This window comes from Plectrocnemia conspersa, unplaced genomic scaffold, assembly GCF_051122295.1.
Source record: "Plectrocnemia conspersa isolate PC_06_02 unplaced genomic scaffold, ASM5112229v1 ptg000011l, whole genome shotgun sequence".
Taxonomy (NCBI): domain Eukaryota; kingdom Metazoa; phylum Arthropoda; class Insecta; order Trichoptera; family Polycentropodidae; genus Plectrocnemia; species Plectrocnemia conspersa.
In genome coordinates, this window is record NW_028277175.1 from 6,352,941 (window position 1) to 6,374,562 (window position 21,622).

Below are 21,622 nucleotides of genomic sequence, written 5' to 3' on the forward strand. Positions count from 1 at the left end.
AGACCAAGAACAAGAAGAAAAAGAAGCATGCGAAAAAGCTTCCTCGAAAACAGAATGAAAATTTTGTGCGAAACTATCTGCGATATATTGATTTATGTTAATTGGTGGGATGGATATATAATTTTTATGGGTATAATTTTAAAATTATGGAATATTATATCTATATATCCAAACTCAATGAACGAGTTTGATTTAATTTTTAATGAATGTGTACGATACTAGTCTAGAAAAAATTGAAAACACAGGTAAAGTTACTGTTATATAATATTATATATTGATTGTAATTACAACAACGAATAAAAATATGTTACATAAATGTTTAGTTAGTATTTTAAATAATCACTATTGATAATTTGCTAATCCGTTGATAATTTATTTTGATAAGGTAAACAAGTCACATTTATAGACTTTGCTACAAAAAAATATGACTACTACAAATGTGCGTAATCAAAAAAGGCATGAAATTATATTTATTGTATTTATTGTATTTATTTCGTAAAACGACGATATATTACTTTTAAATACTGCATTGCTAATTAAATACAAATCCGCCCAGAAATATTTCACATGTTATTATAACAGTAACAGTTATTTATGCATATGATGTGTATTTTTTGTATATATAACACAACTCATTCATTAGAGTTGACCGAGAGTTTTGCGTGCGTTTTGGCACGATTGCAAAAATTCAAAACGCGCTCAAAAAAACCACAAAATTATGGTAGAAAAGCGAGGACTCTGAACTTTTAAAAAAAATTACCACACGATTCAGTCGAAAAGATCTTGACGGCTTGGTTTTCTCTGCACCACACCATCAGCATGAGCTTGAATATTTCTTCGAGGCTTCGCTTCAGCGACAGGGGGTGTCGGTTCTCTGGTGCTGTTGTCAAAATATCACTGTACTGTTCGGTATTTTTATTCATTTGGAGAGCTTTTGAAAACACGTCTCACTCTTAAGCACCACTGACGAATAAAGTTCAAGGTCTACTTTCAAAATACCATGTTCGTGACACAGTTAAATCGATATGTTTATAAACAAGATGGCTGTGAAAGGGTCGATGTGTGATTGGGTGTATTAGTATTACTTATAAACCATGATTATATATTTCTAAAAAATGTTCTCTATGAATGAAAATAATAGAATATTAATTTATTGTATTCATAATATTTAAAAGTATATGTAATTTGCACCCAAATATAAACACATATTCAAACGTGGTTTATAAATACACACTTTAGTGGACTATATGATAATGAGGCACACCTAAAAAATAAAATGTGCTAACTGCATGTAGTTGAAAACATCATTGAGAAGCTGGATAGCTTATGTTAGAGGCGTGTTCTTGAACGTTTACATTCTGGCCACGACGGATAGAATAAAGGACGCGATCGCGACTCTATCAGAACCTTTTTGAAGTTACAGCAGTAAATATTAAGCAGACGCTACGTTTCAAAAAAACAATAAGTTGTATCTCTCTAATATCTAAGAAACTTCTTCTAATACCTGTCAAACCATAATCAATAATTCTCTTTGGTGAATTTCTAGCCATATTTCAGAACGTTAAGAACTAACGTATCGTACAGAATGCGAATCGCCGATATATTAATGACACGTGTTGCCCATAATGAAACATTTTAAGCGTCACAAATGATATAAAAATAGACTAAGTCGTGCTCATCGATACTGAAAAGTACTCTGTTTGCAATGAATTCAGGTTCTTTTTAGCGAATCCGCACTTTTGCGACCAATATCGAAACATATAATACAAATTATTAATATTCGCATGGATGTAATTAAATAGAGAAGGAAAAGTAACGGACCCAAATAAGATCCTTGCGGTACTTAAAACGATTGAAATACTAATATAGCCTATATACTTGCGTCAACCACTTAGATGAAACTTAAAATATACCACAGGTTAAATTTTTAAAATACTTAAGTTGAAACATTTTTTTCAAAAGCGAATGATTTTCGTCATTTCAACTTCATACAAAAAACATGATAAACTTTTTCTAAAGATTTCACTAAAATCATATTGACTAAAATGGTTCATTAAAATCTTATTTCTCCTAGTCATTTCCATCGTGCTTCTAGGCATAAAACATATTAAGAGCCTTTTTTTATTACTTACATCCCATCACCACCTATCGGTTATTCTACGCACATTCATTAATCCCAAACTTATCTTAAGAGAATTTGCTACTAATATTTGGTTTAAAAATTGTCTCTACAAGCTAAAAGTAGGGCATTGCAAAATATTTCAGTATACTGATTTTAATATTACGAATAGCAAAAAATAATCATTAAGAAATGAACTAATAAAAATTGACTTATAAACAATTTTTTTGATGACATCTATAAATGTCATCCGTGGTTAAAGGGCTAATACAAAACTTATAATTATTTAGTTAAGTTTAGTAAGTTTTTCCACCTGTTTCTATACTTTATTTATTATAATTGTATTTTGCCAATAAATGACTTGAATAAATCTGGAAGAGATGAAAGAAGTTAATTCTGGCCCTATGGCAAATTAAATTAAAAAATGTATTTATCAAACACATGACCATGAAGTAAGACGATAATTATAGTAATCTCCCCATATTCACACACTATTGATTTCCTAAATCAATATTACTCCAAGAGTTAAAATTACGAAATGATCGCGATTGAAAACAAGTTTTCCAGAAAGAGACCAAAAATGTTTGGGAAACTATGTATTAGAAAATGTGAAAATAGCATTATTGCTCATAATATACTGCTGTATAAATTGTGTTCAAAAAACTGTGCAATGGAACTCATGTTGTAATGATTGTTTCTACCACATCATGTGATGTAGAATTTGGATCCAAAAATATGTGTATTGAAATGCTTTGAACACATATAAGATATTGACAAGTGTGCTTCAGTGATATAGTTAGTAACTAATATCTGAAAGGGTTCGAATTCTTATTTTCTCAAATGTTTTTTTTTAATATCTATCGTATTTGGGTACCATTATTAAGCATTTTTCCGCTTGACATAAAATAATTTTAAACATATTCCGAGGCGCAGCTGCAACATAAAAAATAAAATGCTATTGTGGACAAAAGTTAAAAGATAAAAAGCCTCGTGTCCATAGGTGTTTTTATACATTGAATGTTGTACGAAATTGCTTATAAGCTGTATTATTAGTTAATAATTAATAAAATATATGTTATTGATTTGTACTTTAATTTTAGTTTGCTGTCTCACTACTTAATTAGACGCAACGGAAGATTTACAATACATATTTAGTATGTGATTTTATCTGGCATATTTAAGATGAGAATAAATTTATTCGAATAATCAAATCTAGTCCTGGACTAATATTAGGAAGAAATGGGTTCAACTTTTTTTAATATTTTTTTTCTTAATAAAAAAACACTTAAAAATTAAATATATTTGATTGAATTCCACACAACAGTATGGTAGTTTTACAAAAATGTATATTATGTTTTGATAGTTATTTATTATGTTGGTAATATATTAGGCTTGCCATGTTACAAAAGAAACCTAATAATTTTTATACCGATGCATAAAAAGCGTGGGTCCTTGCCAGATGTTTTTTTTTGAGAAAAATGCCTAATCTAAAATTCTTATTTCTTGAGATATTTGCTGATTTCTCAAAAATTTTCATGGAACACCTTTTATTAGAAATTAATTTATATGAATATTTTGAAGTGTTGTACAACCACTGCATAAGAAAGGGTGGGTTCGTAAATATGCATGCTTTATTAGAAAATTTTAATAGAAGTCGGAAGTATTTAAATGGCAAAAATTTGTTACAGACATACCGACAATTACTCTAATCGGTCTTATCTTTGTTTCAATAATTTATGAACTACATTAATAATCAGATAAAACAAAACTGCTCCGAGTGAGAATCGGCAGATTGCAAAAATGTATAGAAGCTTATCATAGAGTTACGCCATGAATTTTCCGGTCGGCGAATTTTATTCATATTTTTTAATCTCATCTTTGTTTTATTTCAAATATAATTAATTTAAAGTTACAACAACTGTCATGGAAAATTTTTTTTACAGAATTAATTTTTTTATCACTTTATTACAATTATTAATACCTTCAATATAATTTTTAACATACTGAAGAGAATACTATATTTTTCTTATAAACATTATCATAAAAGAAAATGTTGATACAAGGGATGCAAATGTACTAAAACCTACAATATAACTGGTGAAAGTGCTGAAAGAGCTGAACAGCTGTAGAGTAATTACTGAGCGCACATAGTCTATTATAAGACACGTCGATGAAGAGAAATAATATGAATAAGATAAGAAATGCATGTAGGCATGAGGGGGAGGTGATGGTTGATTGATTGATTGATTTCACACGTAGCATTTTAAAGTATACATATTGTCTCAGTACTATCTCGTTGCATCTTTCGATGAACTGCCAGCAGCCAAACGACAGATACCATCGATTTGGCAATTCAAACTAGTTTCAGTGTGTCACAACTTTGCTTTTAGGGCATAACCCTTTCACAGCTGATTCATTCCAGTGGTGCTTACGAACGAGGCGGGTTTCCGGCGTGTCCGTCATCGATTTTCCGCCCGTTCCGCTTTCGGTGCGGAAAGCGTCGGTGAAAATCGATGTGTTCCACAGCTGCAGAGGCACCGGGCGGCCGATAGGTACCTGTCACCATTTTGGCCGGTCATTCCAGAGTCGTTCGGGGTATGGTAACCATTCGCGTGACTTATTTTCGACGCGTACAAAAACCGAGTCGCGTCGACGCCGTGGCCGGCGGTCAACTGGCGACGGAGGGAAAGATGAATAAATCCACTCGATCGGATCGGTAAATCTAGCGTGCGGCAAAAATAGAACACGAATAGCGCCAGGCCTAGACTAGACCGCGCTCGAACGACGTGTGAAGCGGCCGGTAGGCGCTTACGACGTTTTGGATGCGCAGACGACAACTGCGTGTAGATGATACGACTCGCCAATTTTCTGAGAGAATTCGCGACATATTTAACTTAATCTCACTAATTTTAATGAAGTAACTTTTTGCTTACTAGATAAAATCGTTACATCTTATTTTTTTAACGTTGATACTACTATCGATGATGCGCATGTAAATTGACATTTACCATTGTCGCATAGTTTGTGTTTGATAGCCAGTTTTAAAATGTCGGAACACAAAAATGCATATAACTTTACGTTAAATTTTTTTTAAATTATTTTTATGCGGAATTTATAATAAATGATAATAATTAAAATTGGACTAGTCAGAATTTATATTAAATAGTAAGTATTATTTAGATAGATGGTCAAAATAATTTGTTTCAGTCAGTATATATTACTGTTCATTAGTCAGTATTTATGAAGAATAGCCAGTATTTATATTATATGCTCTGTGTTTTAACCTCAAGTTCAGTTTTATATTGACAGATGGTCAGCAGTCAACTCAACAAGCCAAGCGTTCTCTTCGCCGCCGCTCTATCGTTATTTCCGTTACGTTTGTCGCTCTGAATACATTTGCGTCCTACATACAATTAAATAGATTCGTTGAGTAATTAATGGGGTGTTCAATTTTGTTCGTATGCTATTTTTATTTTAACAATTTGATATATATCCTGACCCTGAATTATATAATTATGACCAGGCCTAACCAAGGTCTAATTTTTATTTTAAACCAAAATAAATTTTAATTTTACCATTTAATTTTTATTATATTATAATCGATAATTATAAATCCATTTTTAATCATAGTGAAAAACAAGTAATATATCATATTAAGACTTAATTAAAAACTTTTTTAGGCTTATGAAAAATATTTAAAAAAAATGAGTTTTATCAATGAGCTTTAAAAAATCGTCAGATTTTTTTTATGTACCATACAAATATTAATTTTTATTTTAATTTATTATACAGGTTGTTAAAGTTATTATTTATTATTATTTAAATTTAAAATGTACCCAAAAATATGTATTATATACAAAATGCTTACAAACACTTGATATACTAAACACAAAAAAAGGAGTAAAAGCTCTGCGTACGCACTTGTGCGGCTTTGCCAAGTGGTATGTCGAAAATAAAAAAAAAGAGAAGCAGACTTAATAGCTTAACAGACATTTGCCATCAATAATCAGTTTTGACACCCAATTTAGAGAAGAAGATATATTGAGCTTAAATAAAACATATATTACAACAAAAATACGTCTAAAAACCAGATGCATAAAAGCATTTCTCAAAGGCAAATGCATCATAATTAAAGATAAAATAAATCAGTGCATGCCAAATGTTGACCCTCTCGAAAGTAATTTATATTGCATACCCAAGATACTGTCTTACTTAACAGAACCCACTTAACTATAAATATAAACCAGAGCATCACTTGGTCAAGAATAGGGGCTATCAAACTAAAGCTTAATAGTGTGTAGATAGAATCTTTCATTCTTAAGAGAATATACAACAAAAAATATATGAAACATACCAAATGTATTCGAAGACTGTCTCTTGTACATTTCGATGCAAGACTTCCTGTGAACCATTCTGTGAGTGATGGCTTGGTATTTTTTTCTAAACTCGTGCTCAGATTCAGTCGAATCTCTTCTAGGGTCTCTCTCCTCTCCTTCTTGGCTTCGATCATCTAAAAAAAGTATTGTTTACATTTTTTGCACGTAGTACTATCACATCACAAAGTTATTGTAACAATTCAGGCGCATAATTATGTGGAAATTTAGATTTTAATCACACATATTCTTTAAAAGGAACGATAGTTATCATCTTTATTTATTAAGCTTCAATCGTGAATAACAGAATGGGTTAACTATTTATTTCTAAGTCGATTTATCTTAACCATCACACATTTTTTCATACATCCCTTTTTTAACAAGAAACTTCTATTGTACCTCTATATGCGATGCATTAACAATTCTAAAAGTGCATCTATTTAAAAAGTTTTATTCATGTTTCTATATTAGTTTCATAGTTATTAATATAAATAATCACCTCTAATTGAAAAATAGTCATTCTAAAATAAAGGTCTTGTTGGTTAAAATGTTTCGGATCATTTATGCTAAATACATACACTAGTTAATTCAGAAAAATAAAGATTTTATCTTTTTAATATTCCATAAGATTTTTAAACACAATTCCAGAGCCGAATTCACATGTGTGAATTCCTCGTCGTTTCGCACAATTTGTAACAAGACACGAAAATACTTTTTCCAACCTTGAAAAACTCGTTCCAGGTTACGTACGCCGCTCTTACGACACATTTCCGAACGGTACGTGTTCTATTTTCAGGGATGACTATTTCACGATAGTCATCGGGTCTTTCTACATTGGAAATATAAATAAACGCACGCGACAATGGAGAGTGATGATACAATCGCGCTAACGCACATGTTATACATAGTAGGTACATCTGACCTATTTATGATCATTTTTTGCACACGATTCTTTGATAGAGTTTTATTTTAAAATTAAAATATTATTTCTGGGACTATACAACATTTAGAGCAGAGGTCCATAAAGTGCGGCACGCGAGCTTTCTTCTATAACTATATTATTATTTTGTTAATCAAGCACAGATAGATAAATAAAATATTGTTTTGTGTTGTTCGAGATGCTCGTAATTTTTAATTAAATGTAATGTCATTGACACGGAAATTATTATAGATTTATCTCAGTATTGTATCAGACTCTAGATGATGTCAACATAATACATTACACACACGTGTAACACAATAATCAATTTATCATTGTTTTTATTATAAATTAGTAAAAACAAAATATATAAACCAATCAGTGGCTAGAAACTACAGAATCATACAGTCGTATTATTCACGGAGCATCCTTACTCCCTTCGCTGTTTCGTATCATTCGTCCGTGAGGGACACGGCGCATAGATAGAGGTTAAGAGCATTCTTAAGCCATAACATTCTGGCCGCAACGGTCAAGAATAAGGGACGCGATCGCGACTCTCTTGATCACTCTATAGTAGCTGAAAATCGCTGAAACGAGTTTTTGCTTCACTGTGGTTTCAGACAGTAGGGTTATATATATTATAAGACGTTATGAACTAGCGTATCTTACAAAAGGCGAATCAACAATAATTTGGTAAAGTGACGCGCTCCGTATAACGAAGCCGAGCATCCTCAACATCTTATTGCAAACATTAGCGATGTGCATATTAAATTTTCACTCTTGCGGAATGTCACTTCTATGTCATTGATAAAAGTATTTTTGCTTAAACCACTTAGAGACCTGAACTTTTAGAAAATTCTAATGGGTCAGATTTCCATTATCGATCAACCACTTTTATCAATGTATTTTTATAAACGATTTGTGCTAATAATCTTGAACACTTTCAGGTCTTTAGCATAAAATAATCTGAGCTCTCACTTGCCATATGTATATCGTTAATAAAGAGAAAAAAGAGCAGGTGCCCTAAATTAAACCCCTGTGGTACTCCAGGCTAAGCAAAATACTCATCAAAGCGACGATTACCATAGCTCACATAATGACGGAAGTCACTTGAGAAACTTGGAAGAAAGCTAAAAATTAAAAATTGTTTAGCTACCAAAGAAGAACTTTGTCGAATGCTGTTTGAAAATCGGTATAGACTACATCGACCTGGATTTTAAAATAGTGGGACTTAATCACCACATTCAAAAGACGCAAAGTGACCGTAGAACGATGCAGACGAAAACCGAGTTTTTGGTCCATTAGCGCCTGCCGAGAATAACTGTGGATATATTTGTAGATCAAACAACTAAGTTGGTGCGGAAGAAATTTTCATTATGAAATCTTACTTAAGTTTATTTATATACGATTTGTAAACCCTTCTGTAGATTGGAGGCGTCTTTCGAACATCTCTACATATCTTCAAGATACAAATTAAAAAAATATCGAAGAAGACCTGACATTCCTTAATATAAAGTCAGGAATAAGATCCTTTCATGTGGAATATACCTGAGCAAATTTATATCTGCACTTGAAAATATTAGATAGATAACGTTACCTATACATTTAATTAATAGAGATTTAAAATGCATCAAATTCAGAAACAAGGATAATTAAAAAAATATTATATATAGTGACACTATGATACAAATGAAGGCAATGAAACATTTCTGATAATAAAGCAGTAAAACTTTAATATCTGAATTCTTAAAAATAGCTTTGGCTTCATATGCAGTTGCATATGAAATCATTAAAGCTTGTAAACCTCAAACGAAAAAAGTTGTTTTAGCATATTTTCTTTAAAATAGTGAATATTATTTCCTATTACAGATATTTCTGAAGAGATTGAGCTACAATTTCAATAATTTTCAAAACAATGTATTCTGAATTAAGAAAACTTAAAGCAGTTTATCTAAAAGTAGTTTAAAACATAAGTTATAATTAAAAAAAATATTTCAGTAGTGACGAATTAAATAAATGACTAAATTTACATTATTTGGGTTTTTTCAGATATTTGTGGATCAATGTGAAGTTTCGTTTAAAAATGTGCTATATTATTTATTTTTGGTAAAGTAAAAGAGTCTCACTAAAACATTTCTTTGACATAAAGAACTCAGTGACTGAATTCCTATATAATATAATATATAATGAACAATGATCTTGAAAAACGTAATATTGATTGATTTCGTGACCTATTTTTTTTATTGGATAATACTGGAAGTTAAATTTGTTACTTTAAAAAAGCAATTGATGATTTGCTATTTTATTAAATTAAATAATGCTTTTGCAAAAGAAAAAGAAAACAACTTAAAAAATTATATAAAAGACTTATGGTGGAATCTACAAAGACTTCCAGTATTCTGCGATTTAAAAAATACTGCAATATCATTCAAGATGTATTGGATGAATTTTTGAAGAGATTTTTTGAATCTTAAGAAACACCAAAAAGCATTTTATATCTTTAACCCATTTAATGCAATCTGAACTATGCTCTCCTTGCATTTTCATTAATTACAACATTTATGTAAAAGGATCCTATCATGATTAATTCCTTTAAATACTTTCAAGGATGGTATATCTAAAAATCTATTTCTTTATTATTTGGATCTACACAAAAAAAAAAATTCAATATTATACTTTCAATACATAAAAATCCAAAAGTGACAAATATTGATTATCGATCAATTATAATATACACATTAATGTATAATTTTATATATAGATGTCACTGATTCCCTTACTTTTAGTCTGGTGGTTAATACTTAATTGTAGGTATTCAATATGTTTAATTGACTTATTTAGTTGATACTGTAACGTATTGGTCTTACGCCTGTTGGGTAATAAAAAATAATAAGCGTGTTTACACGACAAAATATGACCAAAGGTTTTAGAATATGATCCATAATAAACAATTTCACATGGTGAAATAATTTAAAATTGTTTATAAAACAAGTATTATTAATGCAATATTTTTTCTAAATATACACAATATTAATAAAAAATTAGTCAAACAAATATTTCTGCATCAAAATTTGCTTTTTTATTTTAAAGTTTGTGAACCCCTGATTTAGAAGATTTAGAAATAGTTTTAAAACGTTACTATAATAAAATAAATGTATGTTACCATCTTTGTCTGGTTTTTGCCAAGCAGTCATTTCTTCATTGTCACCGATATAAATCCAAAAGCTACTTCTGTATGATTCAGAATATACTCCAAAATCACTCTCGGGATCATCAGCTTCTACATAAAATACATTAAAAATTAGAGAATCATAATTTAAATTTAAAAATGTTAATCACTTACCATCAGGTTCCATATTTGGACTAGATTCTGCTGCTCTGAGTCTATCTAGACTAGTACCTGTCGATCTAGCCATCGGTCTCTGCTCTTGCTTTTCCAACTCTTCTTTTCCTCTTTCTTCAGACTGTTTTGAAAAAAAAAATTATTATTCAGTTGTTTATAAACAAACAATGTATCAAGTAAAGTGTTGTGTTGTATTATTAAATATATTTGCGTGGGTGTATGCAAATAATGCTTCATCGCAAATTGCTCACGTAAGAGACGTCGCTTTCTACTTAAGATCTTATAAATTCAACGAATGGGACGCTAAGATGTACGATAACTTTGAATATACATTATTCAAGCAATTTCCTAATCCTCGTCTAAGATTGTTACATTGGGAGGCTAGGAAATACTGCTCTAAGAAGCTCAAACCGTGCGTTACATATTTATGGTCTAAAATAAGCACATCTCATTTGCAACATAAATACGACACTGCGACACAGTATAACGAGCAAACTTTGACCGAAGGCGAATTGAAAAAGATTGAAGAAAGATGCAAAGATAACATTAAAAAAGAACAAGAATCTCCTTATCCGTTTGAAGATCACCAAGAGAGGTACGAATGGACTACATCTGCTATGTACTACATGTGTTGGTTCACAATGAAGGAGAAAATTATTTTAAGACATTTTCACGACAGATGCGATAATTATGGAGCATGTACTCATGATTTATTTGGATTGTGGAATTTAGATCCAAGAGCTGACGATAGTGTACCTTTTCAATGTGCTATGTATAGTTTCTGCCCTGATCCTTGCTGTCCATTAAAACATATTAAAGATAAAGTAGAATGCTTAAATTATAAAGAAAATCCTTGTCTATCAGGAAATGATGTTAAAGAATTAGATTGCATTTTATTAGGTCACAAAAATAAGATTTTTTCGGGACTATTAGATAACAAATGGAACGTATCATGCAAATGCAAAGACGAAGGTTTCGAATGGAATTCTCAAAGTGGTTTCTGTGTAGACACCGATGAGTGTTTAAATACTAAAAACGATTGCGATAGAAAGACTGAATCGTGCGTTAATCTACCTGGATCTTATGAATGCATTTGTCAGTATGGATATAGATGGAGCAATAAAAAGAGTGAGTGCTATCCAATTTTTAAAATTCAGCAAGAAACTTCTAATGAAGGACCAGTAAAGAATTGGTTTAATATATTCATCGAATGGTTGATAGATATCCTCTTTATACCTTAGCTCTCACGTCGTTTCTGTATCTATGATGATGCCGTTTCTCAGCATGCTGTCTTTCTTCAGATCTAAATCTTTTTTCAAGCTTCTTATACAGTCTTCCACTAGCATGCTTTATTGGAAGTAATCCATTTGGTGAATCTGCAAAACCTGCTGGTGGTTGTACAATATCTGGTTGTTCCTCTTGATATGTTCCCTAATATATAATAATATTTAAAAAATCATGTACTATTATTATTTTTATTTTGAAATGTTACTTTAAAATGAGGACTAGAAGCATCTTCAGCTGTAATGATGTCTACTTGTTTGCCACAATGATGACAATGAACGCTTCTTTGATCTTGAGCTATAACTCCAGCGCCGCTAAGATCTGCTGCCTCCGAATAAAAAACACTATCACTTCCTGGACTCACTGATCTTAAAGATTCAGCTGACATAGCCTTTGGTTTTGTATCTGGAGCACCTGTAATTTAATAAATAAATAAATTTAAAAAAACGTATTTTATTATTATTAAAAATCATCCTACCTTTCTTGTGTAGTCTTTGTCTTGCAGGTGATTCTCCTGAAGCAGTGACGTAGCTCAGTGGACTCAATCTATACCCAGCTGATGTTAAAGATGTTTCTGTAGAAGCATTTAAATCTAATTTAGTAATTAATACCATACATAGTTAATATCAAAGATTTTAAACCTATGTCTTCGGCTTCCAGTGAACTGACGATCTTAGTTGGTTGAATAGAGGATCTACGTCTTGGTAAACTACCAGGTAAAGACACACTTTCGTTAGAACCACTTTTTTTGCGTATCCTATTAATCGATTGATTATTTTAAAATCATAATCAACACTATTTAAACTAATTTTCTGCATACCTATGTGAAGTAGCACCACAGTTGAATGTAGCAGTGGGAGATTTAGCATTAAGAAGCATTCCAGTCTTTCTTCGTGGACTTTCTCGAGGTCTTCGGTGTCTTCTTGGTGAAACGCTACCATTATTACCGTTTGCTGTAATTGATATGTAAAAATGTAGATAATATAAATATAGTAAAATATGTTTTAGACAGTCATCTAACCATCAGGTCTATATTGTTCGCTGGAATCATCTGAAGTCAGCACATTAAGCTGAACCTTTCCATTTTTATTAATTCCTTCTTGCCGCCTGAGTGTATCTACAAGCAAACCTTGGCTTCTAGAATGACCTTGACCGATATCTTTCCTCGTTCCTTGTACTGGACTGCGACTCTTCGCCTTTCGCTTAACAAATCTTTCCCTATCCGCCATCCTCTTGGTCTCGAAATCTCGCTCTCTGATACTCTTCTCAATGTCTATTTGAGACTTTGGAGAAGTTATAGATTTCGCCTTTTCTGGCAAGCTGGGACTCTTCTTCATAAACATTGGCTGTTTTGATGGTTCGTTTAAATTTCTTTCTTGACTATGCGGACTCCGATCTGCTCTCATGAAGCTAGAACTTTCATTCACTAGAGATGACTTTCTAGGCCAGTTTTCTTGAGATGACTTAGACACGTCGTCTGGTTGAGATTTGGAAAAATCTAAAATAAAATTTCTTCGCTTTCTTCGGCGCTCTTCGCTGTTCCATGGCCTATTAGAATTTCTATATTTTGTGGAATACTTATACGCTGCAATTGAATTGAAAACATTAAATTATTATTTAGGCATCGTAAGTTAAGAATATGATTTTAATAATTTTACTCAAACCACCGTCGTCCTCATCATCTTCTACAGGACTTTCGTAATATCCAGAGGAAGAATAGTGACCGCTCCTTTCATCGTCAGATATGGATTCTCCCTATAAGTATAATTTATTTCCTGATATTATACAATATTAATATATATTTCATATACAGTCTTGGTCATAACAGTGGGGCACTCTTTAAAATGTGGCATAACTAAAATATTTATAGCAGGTGGTTTTAGTTTCTTGTTATACTGATTCTAAGAAATATACTACTCTCTTCAATTGCATACCATTTTATATATACTGAAAAAACAGTATTCAAGTAAAGATAAAAAAGCAAAAAAAATATTTGATTTGTAAGGACTTAATTAAACCAATTAATTGTTAATGTCAAACACAAATCAGACTAAAAACTGGAAGAAAATGAATGACAACTGCTTAGAAATATGGTTTGTTGCATTGTGATTCCTTAAGAAACTGCTGAAAGAAGAATAAAATATTTGCAAAAGTGTAGCCATCTATTTATTCACAAACAAAGTTAACAAAGAAGTTGCAAAATACTACATAATCTGTAACTTTCAAAAAAAATTAATGAAAGCCTGGAATGAGCTTAGTAACACCAAGACACACTGACTAAACATTGCCTATAAAATGTATTACTAAAAAGTCTGGCGTATCTGTGTCAAAAATGTATAAAAACATATGCTGCATATATAGTTGAATACTACATTAAGACATCTTCTTTACCATGTTTTGAAAAAATTAGGGGTAGGGATTAACTTAGATCTGCATCAAATATATATATTTGTAAAAAGATTTGCCTAACACGGCTGCAAATTTATTTTTAGATGTAATGGAGAAAAATGTCTCTGTCCATCTGAAAGTCATTAATTGATAGTATACCATTTTTTAACACATTTTTTAGTGTGCCTCACTATTTTGTTCAAGGATGTTTGTTAAAACAACAACCTTAACTACCGGAACAGTTTGTTCCGGAGTAGGACTGGGAATTGGTGGTCTTTGGGCTACAACTGATTGTTCTGCTACCTGCGCCGACTCTTCGATTTTTGAAGATTTTTTATCACTAGCTTCTTTAGATTTATTTTTTCCTCCTAAATCAGGTGCACTACCGGTTAAACTATAGCTACCAGAGGAACTACTGCTTCCGGTAGGAGATGTGGCATTTTTATTCGAACCCTGAAAAATTATATTTTCGATAGATTATTTAAATCAATATGCTTATTCTGGGTATGTGCTATCTTACTTTGGAACTTTTATGATTAGGACTAGCGCTACTTGCTCGTTTCTTGTGCTTTCCGGTGGAAGATTTAGAAATGTTAGGGAGTGCATTTGTAGTAAGATCTATATTTCCACTAACCGATGACAAAGATTCTTCTGTTATGTGTAATGGGGGTGAAAATGAAGGTACAACCATGTCTTCTGATATAGCTTCCACGCGAGCTAATGAATATATACTAGAGGCACTTTCAAATGAAGATCCTTCGTGACTTTTACCTTCAGGAGCTGTTGAAATGGTAAATGAGTAATTCATTGCATATTTTACAGCAGCTGCTTCATTTGATTTACCTTGATTTACATTTTTACAGCTTCCGCTCTTCTTAGAACTATCAGAATTGGCAGTGACGTAATCGTCTGTCGTGGTAGTGGTGGTGCTCTCTGATACATCAGTCGTGTTCGTTTTTCCGGAATCGGTTCTGGCAAGCAGTAGATCAGGAACTACTGCGTTTGGTCCCTTGCCGTTATCCGGAGAATCTAATGATCTGTGCGGTGGAGTAAGATCAGGAGTGCGTCCATTACTCTGGCTCTTTTTTTGAAATTCCTTTCTTCTGGACGGACTCAATGCCCTCTCCCTTCTTTTAGCAATGTTTGATCTTTTAATCGTACCATTTTCGGGTATATCTATACTTTGATCGTATTTTGTGATTGCTATTGATGGTGCATGCATTTGAGGTCTTGAAGAAGGAGAGGTTATCTTCAGCATGGGGTTCGTTGAGGTCGGCTGCTTCGTAATTGGCATTGATATTGATTTTGTGGATGTCGGTGACACAATAGCTGATGAATCTATTTTAATTCTCGGAGATGAAGGAGACTGTAATTATATATAAAAATATTAACATACAACAAAAATGCATCAAGAATAAATGACATACTTGTGCACAATCCAATTCTTCATCGAGAGCATCTGTATCCATTGAACTGCGCTGTTGATGCTGTAGCAATAATAATTGCTTTCTTCTAGAATTTGGAGTCAATAATGAAACGTTTGCAGGAGTAGCTGTCAATGAACTCATTTCGGAAGTACTAAAATATGCCATAATTTGAAAACAATCTCTAGAGAATAAAATATTGTTTTTATACCTCAAAACAGTTCCATTTTCAGTTCCAGAATCCACCTGTAATACCGTAGCTTGCGATTCATTCCATATACCATCTGAGTGATCTCTGCAAGGAAAAAAGCAATCCTCGTTTGAACAACAAGGACTAAGGATATATGCATTAATGAATTGACAATTAACATCCAGGGGAATAAGCCATGCATAACTACATCTACAACTAAATGCGCAAGCAGGATGGTCATCTAAACATATGCACCTCGTCAGATCATTAGTTAAAGAATCACTCGATGCAAATGGAGAGGCTTTTTGATCTGGAAGTAGACAAGAAGTCGGCACCACACTGTCACCTTCATCAGGACTACCCATTTCCTTTTTGCTCCTCTTTAACTGCTGGTGTCCCTTATCCAAATCCGACTGCGGCGAAGTAGGAGTCGATTTGGCGATTGGTCTAAAATTTATTTTTAGATTAATTTGTAAAAAAATGAACATATGTTTGTATTAGTCTTACCGTCCTTCTGTAGGATTTTCTTGTCCATCACTACCACCGGCAGAACTAGGCTCTTCTAAACTTATGCTTCTCTTTCGAAACATACCTTTTTTATAACATACATAATTTTCGTGAAACTCTTCGTCAATCGATTCTTGAGTAGGTAGAGCACTAGTAGAACTAAAAATGATATTAAAATATTAGAGTTGAGTTCTATTTTTTTATTATTTTTCAGTACTGCACCTAAATATTCCGTTCATTGAAGGAGGTTTAAAGATGCCTTCGTCTTTGATAGGCGTGTGTTGATAATAATCATAATCATTACCGAAATCTACGTCGGATGTTGTTTTAACATTTTCATGACTAGTAGACATGACTAAAGGAGCATCTTTGACCATGTCTTGATCCAAAGCATTCTTGATCAATTCTTGTTTTCTCCTGAAATTATAAATTTATAATATTTGAAATAGTATTAAATATGTTTGGATTTATACCTGTCTAAGAGTATTTCTCCTTCTGATAGCGTCTTTTGAAGCATTCTCTTTTTAGCGCGCCTGAAGACGAGCGGCGATTCCACATTGACCTGAGGTTCAAAATCGATGAAGATCTCTTTTTCCATTTTTTCAGTGTCCGTTGTGGTCGTAGTTGTTGATGTTGCAGTTTCAGACATAGAAGCTTCTGATTGTAAAGTGGATGTTTTGGATAGCTGTCCCGTGAGTGGTTTGGTCCTCGGCAATGTGGATACGGGAGTTGTTGGTGTAGTTTTAACGGTTTGAGTCTGATCTTTCAGCATTTGTTGAGCAGCGATCTTTTGTTGTAAATAGTCCAAGTTCTTCTGGTTGAGCTCCATACTTTGTTGTATCATTTGCATATCTTGCACTAAAGATTCTTCGTCTATGGTGTCATCTCTCTCGTCAGTGTTATGGATGAATTGAAATTTTTGTTGAAAGTATTCTTGAGCTTGCTCTCTAATCAGCTTAGCTTGCTCGGCGCTGGGGGTAGATTGCCTTCTAGATAACGAACCGCATGGAGTCGAATGCCTCGAGGATATAGAAGGCGTCGGAGTAGGCGGATATTGGATTATCGGTTCTATTAACGTTACTTGCTTCTTGGGCGTGGTTTCTGGGGGCGTTGCTATGGACCTAGGTGACCTCGGCTCCTCCGACTGTGTCCTCTGAAGACGCTCGTGATCCGTATCGCCTTCGCTGCAGATCGTTATAATACTTGTTGTATTTGTACAAAGTAAGATAAACTTGCAAACATTTTATGGTTTACCTGTCGGTGAAGGCAAATTGAGTTTGCTGTGTGTAGTCGGCGTTTGTGGGAGAAACTTGCACCCCCAGGGAATCGAATCTGCCACCGCCGGCTTCCGAGTAACTTTTCAGTAGCTTTCTTCCATTAGTGCCATTGAGGCCTCCATTCGTCTGAACGCCTTGGGCCACCATTTTCACCTGTAATTTGATACACGTCAATGATGAAACGCTTGTTAAAGTCTTATTTATAAATGTAAACATCAATCGATAGGAGTTCGGAAACTATATAGCTATAATAAATAATTTTAATCTAAATCTATATTGTTGTTGTTTAAGTTAAATAGAAACTTTTGTATAAAATATCTTACCCTTTTAACTGTTCGTGGACTTAACGATAAATAATTAGGAGGTAATGGCTTTCGACCCAAACATACTTCGGTTTGGGTCGCTTGGGTTTTCATTGGTCCCCTTTTTAATTTCTCTGAAATAAACAATACACAATTGAATAGTAATATATGTACAATATAATGAAAGCATTGTTTTATTAAACTAAAATGCAATTTATAAGATTTTTCGGCACCCGTATTCAGTAAAAGACATACCTAGATTAATTGCATTTATTAAAACCGAATGTTTTGATTTTTTGCTATTTTTTTTAATATATCGTAACATTGATAATATGGCTTTGGTCACTTATAAGATATTTTTTTTTGTCATTCTGTAGATAAAAACTATATACTTTTCGAACTAAATCATTATTATTCTGCATATTTTTCAAACTATTTGAATATATTTATTGTGACTCTTGACTGTCCGCTGAAAATTTCTTCTTGTCTTTACCATCACTTGTAAATGACTAGCTAACGACTTAAATACTCTTAGAGTAGAACTCAGCAAACTACGGCCCACGAGCTAAAATAGATTATAAAATTTCAAAGTATGCGCTATAATAAAATGGGCAATTGCCGAGCTAATGAGTTGCAAAATATGATCGCATGTGGTGCTCCTATTGCTCCGCATTCCACTGTTATAATGCGACTGCATCTTTAGTACTCCATTGACGCTTTTTGCGATATTTTGATTTTATTTTATTAAATAAAAGACCAGTAGACTTTGAATGTCATGCTTTTAAAGCAGAATAGAGTGTGAATTATTTTGTTAACAAATTAGATGACATAATATTATATTTAATGTGTGTTAATATTATATTCACAAAAAAACAGATATTTTTGTCAGTTTAAATGTTGCATTTAAAGTCAGTTTAAAAGTTGCTCATTTATTAACTAATAAAATTAAGCTATTTACCGATGGATAATTAATAAAGTTGTGTATGACTAACTTATATCTATGAGACTTTTGGTCATTACAATTGCTATAAGTGTAGAGCACATTGTGAGTAACATCAATAGGCAATTTATTAACAAAGAAATTATTTCGGAAGATTTTATAGTGGTAATAAATTTTTTTTGACTCTTATTGCTCTTACTAAATCCAGGTTTTTCTAATGTCAAATTATGCCAAATTATTACAAGTAAACTTTGCAAAATAGTGAATATTTTGTATAATTAAAGGGTTAGATAAAAATAATAAAAGTAAAAAAACATTTTTAACGGCTTCAGCAAACAGTTATTAATGGTTTGCACAACATTGAATTGAAAAAGGAAATGATATACTCTTAACATTTTAGAAACCGTGACACTTTAGTAATAATATTTTCCAACGTGTACTTTGTGGGAAATATCTCAATCTAACATGTGTTATTGAATCAGTTGTATCAGCGGTGAACTTTATTTGCTCTCTTAAACTCATAGTCGTCAGTATCGTTTTTTTCATAAATGGATATCATATATTCTGAATAACTTTACCATATAGCAATAATAAGTTACAGTTAAAGTTTTATTGCAATATTTAAACTCAGAAGAACGATTAAAATTTTTTTTACCAAAAAAAATCGTTTTTAGCTACTTTAATGAAACACCTAATGGCTTAAAAAATCAGCATTTGCTGCAGATATCTTAATGAATCGAACTTAAAACAACAATGATAAACATTACTCAAATATAAAACTAAACGACAACAATTTGTCATTGTGTAAAAATTTAAAAAATAAATTTTAGAAAATTTTTCTCAAAATATAGAAAAATTTAGAAGAAATGACTTTTTTGATCCGCCGAGCCTACAATATTTACTTGTTCTAGAGCATAGTTGATCATTGGTTCTAAAAATATCGATATTATATAAAATCAGCAGCATAACCTATGAGTCAAGAATCAGATTCAACTTTACTAATATGATAAAAATATCCCTGATCGACGTTTAAAAACGTTGTCACCCATTAGTTTAAAGTATTTTTTCAAGTGTTTTGATATAAATTATCAACCCACCTTTGCCAAGAATTAAACAAATTAATTCCCACATTTTGGCAGATTTTTTCTCTATTGTAAATCAGACCAAATTCAGTAAATACATATATCTTACATATAATTAATTTGTTCATTACTTATTTTTAAGCTTATACATATTAATTTAATTTTTTATTTTATATACTATGTAAGTATATATAAATATCACTTAAATATCTAAAAAGAGAGCTGGTTATAATGTAAATGATCAATGACATTAGCAAAATCTTTTTGATTATTATGTAAATTTGAAATGTTACAAGCTGTGTCACCTAATACGACGACCTTAGTAGAGTCCTCTTGAGATACTGGAACTGGATGGCTGACTGGCATGTGGTGCTGACTTTGCATTGAAACAATATGTCCCGGTGGAAAGTGAGTTACTATAGTTGGATGTAATTGACCATGGACTGGAACGGGACCGTTGAGCGAAAAGACTTGACCCTGTAACAATATTATATATTAGCACGTCATTATGCTATTCAGGTTATTATTTTTTTTATTAAATTTCACCTGTGGGAAGTGTCCCAATGGAATTTGGCTAGTGAACGATTGGCTCATTTGTGGCATCACGGGTTGATATGGTGGAGCGAACGGCTGAGGACCTATTGGTATGACCATGGGTTGAACGTTTGGTTGTTGTTGATGAAGTTGTGGTTGTTGAGCTTGCCCTTCTGGTTTTATCCTACCGTCTAAAAGCCTTTCAGTGCTATCATGGGGTCTCAATCTTCGAATTGGGGCACCAGCAGTGGCATTGGCCGCATCGTCGAATGACGTCAAAGTGTGAGATCTTGCGAAGCTCACATGCTTTTGCCTGAAACACAATAAACTGAATAATTAATTTTAAAGTATATTGGTTCTATTCGGATGGATCGTTACCGAGACATTTATATTTTAAAATACAATACTTATCTATAATATGAGAAAAATCTAATTTGTAATGATCAATCGGGATTATAATTAAATATTAATTAATAATTTTTATCTCCCAGACGCGATAGATATTTAAAAACTACGGTTCATATAAAATTCGATTGCAATGCGACTCTGCTACTAAGATCCAACTCGGAAGGTCTGTATGTCTATCTAATATTGATATTCAAGTTGTACTGTTATGAATTATAGTGGTTCTGTTCTTTAAAGGAATCCTGACATATTTAAGCAAGTTTTTACCCCCTTGGGGGTTCCTCAAGGATCCCTTCTGTGCCCCTACTTTACACGTTATTTAATAATGAAATAAATACGAAAGTTAAAAATTCAGGTTTTTTTTGTACGCAGATGATTTTTTTTAATGTTTTAGATTCTCTATTGAGACGGGCTTCCTTCAACCACCTGCCTTTAGTGCCATATTGTGTTATTTTCTTGATCCCATTTTCCATCAGATTATTCCTACAATCTTCATAGGAACATTTTGGCTGAAGAAACTTTCACTAAAGATCTC

General features: G+C 32.4%; 1 protein-coding gene across 1 annotated transcript in view; it reads right to left on the reverse strand.

The window, feature by feature from the left end:
- The window catches only part of LOC148229258 (uncharacterized), a 309,266-nt gene that overhangs the window by 5,853 nt on the left and 281,791 nt on the right, over positions 1–21,622 (reverse strand). The window contains exons 11-33 of the mRNA XM_088196483.1: positions 20,695–20,995; positions 20,454–20,625; positions 18,148–18,260; positions 17,802–17,977; positions 17,021–17,731; positions 16,770–16,964; positions 16,548–16,706; positions 16,296–16,487; positions 16,062–16,145; positions 15,854–16,004; positions 15,270–15,792; positions 14,947–15,206; positions 14,652–14,879; positions 13,697–13,793; positions 13,060–13,623; positions 12,859–12,991; positions 12,680–12,795; positions 12,517–12,612; positions 12,247–12,452; positions 11,991–12,185; positions 10,755–10,875; positions 10,575–10,691; positions 6,474–6,629 (exon numbers count right to left, since the gene is read on the reverse strand). Of these exons, the coding sequence (XP_088052609.1) occupies positions 6,474–6,629; positions 10,575–10,691; positions 10,755–10,875; positions 11,991–12,185; positions 12,247–12,452; positions 12,517–12,612; positions 12,680–12,795; positions 12,859–12,991; positions 13,060–13,623; positions 13,697–13,793; positions 14,652–14,879; positions 14,947–15,206; positions 15,270–15,792; positions 15,854–16,004; positions 16,062–16,145; positions 16,296–16,487; positions 16,548–16,706; positions 16,770–16,964; positions 17,021–17,731; positions 17,802–17,977; positions 18,148–18,260; positions 20,454–20,625; positions 20,695–20,995 (5,066 nt within the window). The remainder of the gene's footprint in view (positions 1–6,473; positions 6,630–10,574; positions 10,692–10,754; positions 10,876–11,990; positions 12,186–12,246; positions 12,453–12,516; positions 12,613–12,679; positions 12,796–12,858; positions 12,992–13,059; positions 13,624–13,696; positions 13,794–14,651; positions 14,880–14,946; positions 15,207–15,269; positions 15,793–15,853; positions 16,005–16,061; positions 16,146–16,295; positions 16,488–16,547; positions 16,707–16,769; positions 16,965–17,020; positions 17,732–17,801; positions 17,978–18,147; positions 18,261–20,453; positions 20,626–20,694; positions 20,996–21,622) is intronic.